Raw genomic sequence first — 13,605 nt, 5'->3', positions numbered from 1 at the left:
GATGCACTGATGGGACATTTCTTGGTCAATCCCGATACGATCTTCATGCACTATTCTATGTGGATATAGATATTGAAAATGAATAATAATAATAATACAATGCTGTATTTACATAGACACTGCCGTATGGGATAAATGTATTATATATGTAAACAAAAAACTTGGTCGTAAAAAAATTACTTTACTGTATGGCAGCCTTTCAGACTGAAAAACATAGATGTGGGACTTGTATCAAACATCTTTTATACATGGGATCAGTGTTATATTTATATCATCGTCCTGATCTAGAAAGTGGTAAACAAATATTGGATGAGATAAAGTCAGGAGGAAACACAAGGAGTATTTAAAGATGCCTCTCCCTCCTCAGGGCAGTGTCTATGTAGCAGTCACCGAGGATACTGTAGATTATAGGGCTCTCTCCTTCAGTTACGGATAGCCGCAATACTGTACAGTCAACGAAAGTGTGTGAGCGAGACAGTTGGGATATGTTACATCCTAAAGCCTTTGACTGAAATCCTAATAATGCGGAGTACAAACCATGACATGGTAATGATGATGACATTGCAATCAGGAAAGGGATGGAAATATAATTGTCACACGTGTTCTATGCTTGGATTGTGTCAAATTTTAAAAGGAATATTGTAATAGGACACCAAACATACAAAGACTAGATTTGCAGGGGCATTATTGGAAAAGATGATAATCAATTGTATTTATTTATGTCAACATAAATAGCCTTGTGTATGTGTAGGCCTGTGTTACAAAGTACAATCAAATAACACTCTTTAACATGAGCACTTTAAAAACTAAACTTTTGGGTTTACATAGATATATCGGTAGCAGTGGAAATGATAATGACAATGGCAGGAAAGCCTAAACAGTCCCTTGGTCTTATAAGGAAATTCACCTGTCAAGTTGTGTGTTTACATATTGTTTTTGGTGTCTTAAAATATCACGGTACTCCCACTAGAAACCTTTGAATGTATTTCATATTAATAATGAGCAGTATAATTGTTTTACGATTTGCCTGCCATAGAACACTCGGAACGCTACGCTTTCGTTTAAAGTTCCACGTTCACTCGTTTGAGAGCTTTTTAGCTAAAGGCACCAGTATTTACAAAACCCAGTGTGAAAGGCTAACAGCCTGCTAGCGTGTACGGCTGTATTTACCAGACAGTGGCTGAGGCTGGTCTCCAGGTTGCTGAGTAAAGGCAGCAGTAAAGAACCCGCCTATTTTGTATTTTAAATGAGCTAAAAAGGTATGCTGTACTTTTTTTTAAGGGAGATACATTTTTTACCTTTGACATTCACAGAATACTAACATTTTGTTTAGAAATAGAACAATTGTTTAGAAATAGAACAATTAATTAAGACGACAAAGCCACTTCTCATTGTGTCACTGTGCCTCAGCCTCACCTGTCATGCTGTGTGTGTCCTTATGGACAAATTTAACCTGCTTTGACTTGTAAATATTTGGTTGTTTTAGTTTTTTTTTTTTTTTTACAAAAAACTATTTTCATAAATAAAGTACAATGAAATATAGTACTGCTTTTCTGATATTTCTCAAACTCACAATTTTCTCTACCTCCAGGGTATGAGTCAGAGAGGAACTGGAGTAGAATACATAGAGGCTTTTCTCTAGAAATGTGAGTCATAAACACTAAAATTAGAAATACGGCCAGACCACAGAAAGGGTCAAAATCAATCGTGTTGGGGAAAACAATATTGCTCTTAAGCAGGAATCCGTCTTTTAATTAAAACAACATGGGCAATCAATTTGAGTTTATAACAGTCTGTTTATTAAACAAGGTAAAGATACAAAGGTTTTTTTTCTTTCATTTTTTTTTTTAAACATTGATAATTGTAGTTTTGCTTCTCAGTCCTGGCTGTGCATATTTAGTTGTCTAGAAACTGTATATGAAACCACAATGCAAGACAGGAAAAGGAGTCATAAATCTACACAATATATTTTGATAGAGAACATGGGTTAAACAGTTATTATACAGATTACAGCTTGGGTTACTCCATGCGGAAGAGATAAAAAAATAAAAACAAACATGTCTACACGATTGAATACTGCAAAACACAATACACAGAGATGGAGAATAGGTTGGTCGCGGGATGATAAAACAGTTAAGGCTTAGACGAAAAGAACTGGTGTAAAAACATGAATGTTAATACGATACAGGTAGACTAAAAATCATTACAGTAAGTTTATACAGAAATATACTTTTTTTTTATAAAAACCCAAGTAGGATGGTTTATGAAAACATAAAATAGATACAATAGATGAGTTACATGTTTTACAGTACAGCAACATGTACAATTCCCCCTTATCTTGAAATAGAGGGTCACGTTAGAGAGGCAGGGTCTGTTGTTGGCGTAGATGAGTTCTCTCAGGCCTTCTCAGGGCTTGAGCTTTTATTCTTTTTTTTTTGTTTTGAAAACATACTTTATACTGTATATTTATCTTACATTATTTCTCAATTCCATCTCCAACTTTAGTCGACTGATAGCACCTTTCATTGGTCCCCTGCTGAATACAGGGTGCCCGTTTACAAGCAGAGATGGAACTTCCTGTTACGAAAGTAAAGGTCCTCGAGTATTTTTAAAGATGTGGCAGGACTTATACTTTCCGAAACTGGAATCGTGCACATCGGCCTATTAGTACCGTCCCGAGTGACCAGAGGTTAAAAGTTACATTAAAATACAACAAACAATACTGTATACAATGAAGGAATACTAAAAGTTTAAAAATAAAAACTATCCAGGGAGCCCACATTGTCAAAAAAGGCCCAAAGAATACGCCTTTATACTGCAGTTCAGTTCAAATGGGTAAAGCTTGGCATTATTTTTCATAGACGGAGTATAAAAATACTCTATTGGGACAGAATAGTTATACAATAACAGCTTCACATTTTGGTCAAATAATGAGCGGTCTATTTCAATCGAGTAACAGTTGAAACTTTTAGTTAAAAATAACATGGAGTTGATACAACTACACTGCATCAACAGAACACGTTAGAAGCAGATTTCGGTAGCATTTATGAACAACATATTCTGAGTTAACAATTGATACATGAGCTCAAAAACCTTAAGGTTTGTATGGCACGGGAGGACAGTAATTGAATTGTTTATCGTCAAAGAATTTCAGCAAAGATAAAACCATCAAATATGGTGCAATAGAAGATGTGGAAAACGGTATTTTTCAACTTTACGCCTACTTAACAGTATTTTTAAACCTCAACCCTATATTTTTACAATATAATTTAGAGTCGTACAGACTAGAATCGTTTCAATTGGTCCAGCAATTCAAAAGATTGCTTCATTCATCCCTCGCCATATTTTTCAGTTTTGCCAAAATAACTGCTCCTCACAGCATGACCAACATTGTATCATGCTTCAAACGCTCCGCCTCTGTGCCAAAAAAGAGCTCCTTCAGCTCTGCAGTCAACCCAAATTATTGTCTTGGCAGCCGGCTAAAGCAATCCTGCTCTCTGCTGGACCCAACAGAAAGACTTGGCTGATCATCAGTCTGGGTGACTTAAAATACTGGAGCTATCCTTAAATAATACACCGCTTTAACACCAGCGTCTTTTGAATTGTCTCCTACCGATTGCCCTTCTTTTAATGGAGGTTGATCTGACCCTGTAAACGTGTATATATATATATATATATATATATATGCGCGATATAAAAAAGAACAAATAAACAGTAATGGAACGACTGTTGGTCTGGACATGGTCCGTACTCCTAGCTGCCCCAAGGGACGCCATTGTGGCTCTCCTTTCTCCAAGACAACATGAGCCCGTAACTGCAAGGCCTAAAAGTGCTTAAGGATTATCTTTGGATGTGAACAGAGTACACCCAACAAACTCATTTAAAAAAAAAAAAAAAAGGTATATTTCTCAATTTCTTTATAAGGGCTAATTTCATCTGGCACATTTTTTCGAAACCCATTTCATGGAATTAAAAGAAACAAACAAACAAACAAGGACATTAAAACTGAAGGGGGCTGATGCATCCGGCAGCAGACATATCGCCTACCAAAGTGCGGACTTAATCTGACACCAGACATTCTCGGCCCGCTTCGTTCCCCTAGTTCGTCGCACTAGTTTCTCGCACTAGTTCGTCGCACTAATGGAACTCAATCGTTACATTCGTTAAACGGGGGGGGGAGGGAACAAAATAAAAAAAATACTAACAAAACACGCAACGTGTGCTGCCGAGTATCGCTTCAGCAGATGACCTATGTCACAGATGGGGGTGGCGGGGAGGTCAAAGGTCGTCCGTGTACAGGCTCCTCCCTCTTCCCCCCCCTCTCCCGCCCTCCCATGCTTATGTCGGGTGTTCATAGCACAAAGGTAGACCTAATGTTGAGGGCCGCGTATGCAGGGTATAGGGCCTCACTCTCTACAGGCCCACGGACTACGAACCATCGTCATCGTCTTCGTCGTCATCATCATACCGTGTCTGCTGCTGGGTCCCAGGGGCCAGGGGGCGGGGCTTAGATGAGGGAGATGCGGATGGGGATGTTGGGGGATTCAGTTCTCTGGGGAGACTGGTGGCTCACCAGGTGCTCCACCACCGTGTGTTTGGACATGTGCTTCATAAGGTAGGTCTCCTGTTAATAACATGGGAAATATTAATGTTATATTGATCTTTTTAAAACATGTTACATCTGCTTCATTAGGTAAGTCTCCTCTTAATGTCACAGGGGTAATATTAATGTTATATTGATCTTTTTAAAACATGTTACATCTGCTTCATTAGGTAAGTCTCCTCTTGATGTCACAGGGGTAATATTAATGTTATATTGATCTTTATAGAACACTTCCGTCTTTCATGAGGTTGGTCTGTTCATATCACATAGCAAATAACATCGTTTTACTGATCTTTATAACATGTTACATGTCTTTCATAAAGGTAGGTCTCCTGAGACTCATGGACATCTACATTTTTTTTTTGTATATGTCAAGCCCTTTTCAAAATGTATATGGTGCATTTACTGAAATAAAGGTGAGCGAATGCAGAGTAAAAGTTTTGAATGTTCTACTGTTTCCAAAATGGTAGTGAAGGCGAGATAAGACCGTGCACTCACTGAGGTGTAGGCGCGCCCACACATGCTACAGCAGTAGGCCTTAGCGTTCTTGATGGCGTGCGCTGACAGGTGGATCTGGAGTGAGGCGGAGTCCGAGTAGGCCCGGTAGCAGTTGGGACATTTATACGGCTTGTCTTTGTTGTGCTGTCTCTGGTGGGACTGTGGGAGTAAACGACACAACGGCAGTTAGTTAGGTGGCGGCGGCTAGATGCACGCCAGCGCTCGTCGGCGTGACGCCCCGCTATCATTCACGCCACTGTCCTATTCCCTAGCATCGCCGCCCCTGAAAAAGCGCTTTTTTAAAGCTGTTTCGTACATCCCAGCTTGATACAAGCTCCTGTACATATGGAGATTGTTGATGCAGTAGCATCAATTGCATTGTGGAATTCTTCAGCTACTGAGCAGCTGAAGAATTCCACAATGCAAAAAGAATGAGCAATGACAGTAAATAAAGTGACCAAACCGTAAACAAAGTGCCCGACAGTACATAAAGTAACTATGAATTGATGTGATGTGTATCATTGTCAGCACAAACAGAGGATCATGGGCATCAGGCCCATATATGTAGTCATAAAACAACTGGTATAACGTTATGGTAGCCTATACCGACTATGTTTGTTGATCTGCAGCTTTCAAAACATAACCAAAATGGTGCTGCACCGCGGCGCTTCAGTGCCGGTGTGTGGCCGGTTTTTGTGCCATGACAAATCCAATATTGAAAAGGTGAATGCAGATGTTATGTAATAATGTTAGCGTTGGCATTCGATGAAGGTCAGTTAACTGATGATTAATTAATGATTAATTAATGATTATTGTGCTCACCTGGAGGTTCGAGAGCTGGGTAAAGGCCTTTTCACATCCCGGATGGGCACATTTGTACGGCCTGTCACCAGTGTGGATTCTGTGGGAAGTAGAAAATACGTTGTTTACGCGAGACCAGAGGTAAGCATGTTCCATAACCTAACCCGTAGATCCATAATATTCACGATAAAAATAGGATTCCCTTTTGCACTTTTGAAGATGTGAATGAGATGTGACCTACTTGAGCTGTGTGTGTGTGTTCCAGTATAATTAACATCCATTTTTAAAAAGGAAGGTAATCCATCAGTCAAGGATACGAGTGTTGAATAATCCATGAGCGGTTGAAGGTGAGGTTTGCCTCTGCTAACCAGCAGGATACCCCAGCCACCCCTGTCCCCATGGTGGTAGGTGGAGGCCTGGTACCCCACACCCTCCTGTCCCAGTGTGCATGGCGGTGGGTGGAGGCTGACACCCCACCCGCCCTGTCCCCTATCCCAGTGTGCATGGTGGTGGGTGGAGGCTGACCTGGTGTGCTGCTGCAGGTGCGACAGCTGGCGGAAGGAGTTCTCGCAATAGGAGCAGTGGTAGGGCTTGATGCCCAGGTGGATGCGCAGGTGCTGGGCCAGGTAGGAGGCGTTGGCGAAGGACTTGGAGCAGTGGGGACACTTGTGGGGCTTGGCCTCTGTGTGGGACTTGGAGTGGATCTGCATCTCCGACTTGGTGAAGAAGGTGAGTGGGCACACCTTACACCTGGAGGGACGGGGGTGGGGGGGGGGCACAAACATGAGTCAGGAGGATGGGGTTGTCTGGGTCGTCTCAACAGTGCTGATCCTTCATCCTAAGGTCAGAAATGTGGAGTAAGCTCAATTTTGAAAGTACATACTATTTTAGCAAGATGTATAGAGCCTCAGTCTGACTACAGTACTACGGTATCAGTGTTTAATGAGTGAGTTTAAATTGCAGCAGGAAGACAGCGACAAACAAAAAAGTGAGGGTTGTGACAAAAAAATATTCTACAGCACCGCAACAGCACTGATTGTCATCTCAACAAACGATAAGCGATTGCCAAAGCAACCTTTCACGATATCAAAACAATGATAAACTGATGATGATAACCAATACAAGATGTATTTTATAGGGATGCACGCTAACTCTTTTTTTTTAACTGATAACTTTCAGCTCCTAAAGGCCGATACCGATATCAATAACACACACACATATACATATATAGGATCATGACATTGTTGCTCAGACATCAGTAGAATCAACGGGGGGTTTAGGGGGGCGGGATTACAAGGGGCGGGATATGACATAGGGTCCATGACAGCCCCTGTCACTCAGGTGTGTTTTGGTCTGACCGCAGCAACGGAGGCAGAATGGGCAGAACTCATCGCGATCATCTTAAATGTTGCTGCAGCGATGCATCATATAGTCCATTGCATCCACAACATCCGTATCGATCGATGAAAGATTGGAGCATGAGTCACAGACAAATAGAAGAAACGATGAATAAGAAAGGCGTCGCAAACGACTGCGTTACCGGAGGAAGAGCGTCTTTTTTGCTTCATTTCACATCTAACAAACACTGGGACAAATGTAGTTGATCTCTGTGTTTAACTGAGAAAACAGGGAGTGGAAGGACGGGACCCTATAATGTTCAGCTAACTGTCAATAATAAGTGTTATGAGAGTTAGCGAGTGTGTGTGCGTACTGTGTGTGTGTGTGTACTGTAAAGTTAGTGAAACTAAGAATAAAGTACACAGCCTTTCAATAATCGGCGGCCGCTTCATTCCGACCTATAAGCAGACCCACTGCCGGTCAAAGGGAAGGGTGGTACCCCCGAGAGAACATCGACGTCTCCCCTGTGCTCTCGACTACGGTCTGGGAGCCGACAGCAGGTCTAAAGGTGTAACATAATAATAAAAATAAACATTTTCTATATACGCGTGCAGCTGTGAACTCATGTATTGTAATTGATTGTATGATGTGTACTTTTAGGGTTACGATAAGACCTTTAATTTACCGTTAGTGGGAGCGGGGCACTGAAATTATATAGGCTGTTATCGGGGCTATTCATCATGATATCGGACTTATCGGAATGACGTAATAATTTCTGTTATCGGCCCGATAATTATCGTGCACCCCTAGTATTTTAGGTTCACTACAACTTCCTGGACATAACTACATGTAAGATTTAGGGTCCAAAATGTATTTTTTAAATGTGAATGCAAAGTATTTACATTTATAACCCCGATTTTTTTCCCCTGCCAAAACAGTCCAATCTGTTGGTTATTGGAAGTTATTCGTGGTGTAAACCCAGGTCCCTGATTATAGCCCCCCTCCAACCTGTAGGTTTTGCCCTCTTTCGGGGCGATGGTGACGCAGCCCTGGTCCGCCAGGATGGGGTACGGCACCACAAGCAGGGGGCCCGACGGGTTCTCCGCCTTGATCTTCTTCCGGCCCCTGGGGGCCTTGGGCGGGGGTCCCAGGAGCCCCGCCAGGCCCCCTGTTTTCATGTGGTCCATGCCGGGGCCGCTGGCCAGCCCGGAGAGGATGTTGACGCCCGGCGCCCCGCCCATGCGGTTCTGGCCGCTGGAGGTGGGCGTGGTGGGGGTGAGGGCCTCCGAGGTGCCGTGGTTCTCCGGTCGCGACGAGGGGGCCAGACCTGTTGGGGGGGGGGGGGGGGGGGGGGATCAGAGATGTGTCCATACAGAGCAACAACATACAGAATCTGCAACAAAAAATATAAGAATCTGTGGGGAGGGGGGGGGGGGGCGGGGAATACTAGGGAGACCCCTTAGTCAAGTCAACAAGCCCTTGAGGACGTCGAGGTCAGATGCTCCTCCTACATGTAGCTCTAGCTTTGGATCCGCCTCCCTGGGTTTGCCCTCCAAATTGGCTGCATCACGGCCTCTTATATCTGAACTACTCGTCTTTACGTTCAGGGATTACACCCATGTGGTTGAACAGTGCTTCATTCAGTAGAGCCCCCCCCCCCCGCCCCTGACCTCCCCTAAGGATCTCCCCTCCCTCCCTCCCTCCCTCTCTCCCCATGGAGCAGGTGGTTTTCCATCCGACGGTTTAGCGGGGCTGGTTGAGTTGTCCGGCCACGACATAAAACGTTGTTAAAAATGTTGTTTCCTCATACAGTTGTGGGATGTTTCCCCCTTTCCCCCACCCCTCAATACACCTCCTGGCTGCCAGGCTTCCTGTCGTCTCCCCCGTTACCCCCAGCATGGGGGGGGGGGGGGGGCAGGGCGGAGCCGACAGCGGTACCTGACACATTAGTAGACAGTAGGTGACGAGGGAGGTTGCTCACCAATCTGCCTCATGTGCCAGTCTTCCCACAATCCTTTGGCCTTCACTGCTGACATGTTGTCCATGTTTGCGTCTGAGAAGTTGTAAGGTGATCGGCACATTTTTGTTCCCATGTTTTGCATAGCAGCGCAGATGATGATAACACCACCCATGTAACACAACGGCACCATGCACATTTCTACACCGGGGGGGGGGGGGGGGGGGCAGTGGCCGTCCGGATGGGGTGGTCTATGTTGGACATGGGTCGCCTGATACGTTGTGGTTTAGTAGGGGGGGGTTACGTCAACATGACGGGGGAAGCAGTGGTGTGCTAGTACTACTGTGTATGATAGTGCGATGTCAAGCGCCTTTAGATGATGCTAAGAGTTTCAGGATATCCTGCTGAGTGTGAATCGCCACAGGGAGAAATTAAATTCCTCAACAAAGGATGAGGATTTTAATGTCTGCTGCGTTTGTGAACACAAGGAGAAGAGAATACGTGACTGAATCTTTCTTCAAAAACAACAGCAGCAGCAGCAGCAACAACAACAACAAACCAAACAATGTAATGAAAAGGCAAGTGCCAAGGTACTCGCCTAACAAGTTAGGACTCAGATTCTGATAGATCCAATGTGCTGACGTCCCCACCGTACCTGGTCCTGAGCTGGAGGGGGGGCGTGCGTGCAGGGCGATGTCGGGCTGCCCGGAGCCCACCTGGGACTGGGGCTGGGAGGGGTGGTGGCCTTGCACTTGGTGGGGCTGAAGCTTGGGCACCTGCATGCCATGCTGGATCCCACCACCACCACCACCGCCGCCGCCACCGCCGCCGCCGCCCCCTCCGTCGGAGGGTGAGGAGGGCATCATCAGGGGCTGCTGGGAGGAGCTGGACGTTGGGGGCAGGTGGAGCGGGCGGATCTTCTCGGCCATCAGCTGCTCCTTGATCTTGTTGATGAGCACCAGGTTATCCAGCTGAAAGGGTCAAGGGCCAGGCTCAGGGGTCAAGGGGTCAGGCTCTGGGGTCAAGGGTCACGGGTCAGGCTCAACAGACGACCGCCGGCCGTGTGTGAACGTCATCCTTGGCGGGGGAAAATAATCAAACTTATCCGAGCCACAAACCCCTCCCACCCCACCGGTTGCCTTGTTGTATGTTCTCCTACTAGGTAATTATCACCTTCTCGTTAAGCCACAGCTGGCGCTAACGAGCTGCTGTAGCATAAAAGCAGACTTGAATAAATATTCAATAACTTCCAAAAGGTTTGGCACTTCAAACGGCCGAGACGCCTTTAGACACATAGATGGAAACAGCAAACGTTTGACGTGGCAAACATTTCCGAGCAGGTAAAAGGCCCTTCAAGTGGGTCTGACTCTTCCACGCCTGTGTTTGAATCCTGCTAAGCAGCGTTAAACTAATGGAGACTTTGGTTTGAAAGCGTGGCTAATTCTCCCACAACCTTTCACCGCTATTAACTGAATCGATATCATAAAAGAGATGACACAATGAATGAAAACACACTCTCAAAAGGCTCTCCAACAGCTGTGACTAATAAACCACCACTGCCACTGTCTCACGCGTCCACAGCTGTCTACAGAAGGGGGATCCCCATCGCAACAGCAGCCCATAGAGTTGGCTGCGTGGCCCCTGGATAACGCCTGGTGGTTCCCCCACAAGGCTCTCCAGGTAGGGCCTTCAACACGGGGGGGGCGGCGGCTAGGAGGGGTCTTACCTGGCTGGGCATGGAGGGAGGAGGAGGCCAGAAGTATGGGTTGTTGAACCGGGGCTCCGCCATCCTGTGATTAGAAATAACAATGAATGGTTGTGGGACAGATGCTCATATTTCATGAATGGTTGTTTAAATCAGAGGTGTCCTCTGTGTCCTGGGTTTGTGTGCCAGACAGTGTTACTCTTGTGCGTTAGTTTAAAAGGAGCTTAGCTATTGTATTTTTTGTCAAATGTATATAAATATGGATACATAACAAGTTTTCACAAATACATAGCAAAACAGCATATGGACTCAATACAAACATTATGTTAACTGAACAATAGATGTCAGCCTATGATGAACCTGGGAAAAATCGTTGGCTCTTCATTCAAAATCAAGTTAATGGCGATATTTTCTTTTTTTCTTTTCTCTATGTTAAGTGCAATTGGTTCCACACTCATACAGCTGTTTTCTTTATCAACCCCTGGATGCCTGGGATGAATTAAGGAGCATGTGCTTGCTCTACATGCACAGCAAATCAACATTAATTTGAAATCAAGTGCTTGTTGCTTTTTATTACATCATGTGTGAGCTGGTTATGTATCTATGCATTTCCATGATTAAATGTGTCTGTGAAAAAAGCAATGTACAACTAGGTCATGAATAGGCCTGCATTGTTTGTGTGATTTAATGTGTTTGGTTATTATTCTATGAATATATAATACAATTAAATCTGCCATCATACAAAGTTGCCAATATTTAGATAATGTCGCTATTACTGCAAGATAATACATGTATTTACCAAGGTATTACACGTATGGGTATTACACATCAATAGTAATACCATAGGAGTCCCGAATACATAGTGAAACGGCATGCGTGCGCTCCCCTCACAAGTCGAATAACACGAATAACAACAATATGCATGGTACGTTTCTTAACGATAGAAACCAAATAGCCTCGCATGGTAACATCGATTTTCTTAAAGCTGGCAATGCATGTCTTAAAATAAGTATAACTCGTTACTCTGACAAAAAGGAGCATTAGTAAACTTTACATCGCTTTTTTGACAGCCTACCAAAGCGCGCGCGCGTGTGTGTGTGTGTGTGTGTGTGTGTGTGTGTGTGTGTGTGTGTGTGTGTGTGTGTGTGTGTGTGTGTGTGTGTGTGTGTGTGTGTGTGTGTGTGTGTGTGTGTGTGTGTGTGTGTGTGTGTGTGTGTGTGTGTGTGTGTGTGTGTGTGTGTGGCTGGCTGGCTGCGGCCCAGCCTATGCGACCCAGACATTCTCAGACACTTTAGGTAAAACATTTCCAGACAAAAGAGAAACAAAAATGGCAGCCTTATTTTTTATAAGGCGGGACGCCATATTCTGCAGACCCCCCCAAAAAATGTGGAACATGTACGTCTCGTGCAGAGGATGGAGGCGCAGACCCCCTCGCTCAATGCTGTGTTTATCATGTCAAAGGCATGAAGGATTGTTTACGGCGAATTGCAGGTTTGAATAGCCCGGCCTCCCCACCTCCTAAAAAAACTGACACTTCCTACAGCGACCATGCCCTGCAAAAACACCACGGAAATAGCAAAGATGCGGGCTCGTTGGCAATGCATTGGTAAAACAACAGCATTGCAACATAAAGGGCATACTGTTGCACATGTACGCTCCCGTGTCGCTCGGGAGGCGAACCGTCGTAGCCCAAAGAAATCACTTTGGCTTGTTTTTTTTTTTCACATTCGGCAACTTTTTGACGAATCAAGACACAGCAAAAGAATGTGAACAATGCACACGCGTTCGAGGGACCATGTTGCGTATTAGCGATCTGCAAAAATAGTGCAGCGGTGGAAATACGTGCAGAAATACCTGAGGGAGTCGTGATTGCAGATGTTCTCTTTCCAGAAGAGCTATAATATAAAAGGTTGATGTTCTTTCTGCCAGCCTCCGAAACGACCACCGCTTCCGGGTCGCTTTGTTCACTTCTGGGTAGCCTGCACACCGTGCAACACAGAGAGAGAGAGGGAGAGAGAGCTGGAAATGTGTCCTAAACACTGCTGTATTGTTGCTTCACCGTATTTATGTGTGTTTTATCGCAATCGTCGTAATCGTAAACACTGAATCGTAAACCAATGCATGGGGAATCACATTTTATTGAAAGCTATATGCCCATATTCAATTAGCTCCCAAAAAGCTATTATATATACATTTATATATTTAAAATAATTATATATTTGATCAACTAGGACTATACGTAGCCTCGGTCATGGATGTTTAAGTTGTAACGTTAATACAAATATTCACACAATGTCCCTTAAGAACAAAGTGTTACAGCCACTGGGTAACAACATATTTATTAGACATGGTGAGATGAGGTCCAAATAAATGACCATGTGGGCCATCATGAACGATGACCCAACTGTCCCAAAAAAAATCAACATGACCCATAGCCAACTACGGTATTAACAGCGTGACTATCCTACCCACACGAGTTCCGCATAACCCCGCTGTGCTTACAGAAAGCAGCGTGACCGATGTGTGTGGGTTTCTGAGGTGCGATTCTGAGATGTGTGCGTTTCCTGTCCCTCGCATCTATGATGAGGTGACGGACGAGGCGCAACATGATCATTAATGACAAGTAGTGGAGAGACCTTATCTCACTCCTTCACCCCGGCTGACTGCAACTGACCCGCGGAACCAGACACAATAACTCCAAAG

General features: G+C 44.4%; 1 protein-coding gene across 4 annotated transcripts; it reads right to left on the bottom strand.

Annotated features, from left to right (window-relative positions):
* Positions 1-1,795: 1,795 nt before the first annotated feature.
* znf362b (zinc finger protein 362b) lies at positions 1,796-12,856 on the bottom strand. Of its 4 annotated transcripts, XM_084480291.1 has the most exons (9): positions 12,757-12,856; positions 10,924-10,987; positions 9,853-10,168; positions 9,222-9,293; positions 8,249-8,567; positions 6,428-6,652; positions 5,924-6,002; positions 5,102-5,260; positions 1,796-4,624 (listed from the first exon to the last, which is right to left on the bottom strand). In XM_084480291.1, exons 2-9 carry the CDS (start codon positions 10,984-10,986, stop codon positions 4,508-4,510), a joined length of 1,350 nt encoding a protein of 449 aa, XP_084336417.1. In that variant the 5' UTR covers position 10,987; positions 12,757-12,856; the 3' UTR covers positions 1,796-4,507. The 4 variants fall into 4 exon arrangements, with proteins under 4 accessions (XP_084336417.1, XP_084336414.1, XP_084336416.1 ...); XM_084480288.1 differs by lacking the exon at positions 9,222-9,293 and having other exon boundaries at positions 9,796-10,168; XM_084480290.1 differs by lacking the exon at positions 9,222-9,293.
* Positions 12,857-13,605: the final 749 nt, after the last annotated feature.

Source organism: Micromesistius poutassou (assembly GCF_964030765.1).
Source record: "Micromesistius poutassou genome assembly, chromosome: 15".
Classification (NCBI taxonomy): domain Eukaryota; kingdom Metazoa; phylum Chordata; class Actinopteri; order Gadiformes; family Gadidae; genus Micromesistius; species Micromesistius poutassou.
This window is presented reverse-complemented; position numbering and strand designations above follow the sequence as displayed.

Excerpts from the sequence above, each read along its gene's own strand:
- znf362b (XM_084480291.1), bottom strand. The coding sequence starts at position 10,986 with ATGGCGGAGCCCCGGTTCAACAACCCATACTTCTGGCCTCCTCCTCCC. Across the intron at positions 6,003-6,427 it reads CACCTGCAGCAGCACACCAG|AATCCACACTGGTGACAGGC; the intron begins GTCAGCCTCCAC and ends TACTTCCCACAG. Across the intron at positions 4,625-5,101 it reads GTGGGCGCGCCTACACCTCA|GAGACCTACCTTATGAAGCA; the intron begins GTGAGTGCACGG and ends TGTTATTAACAG.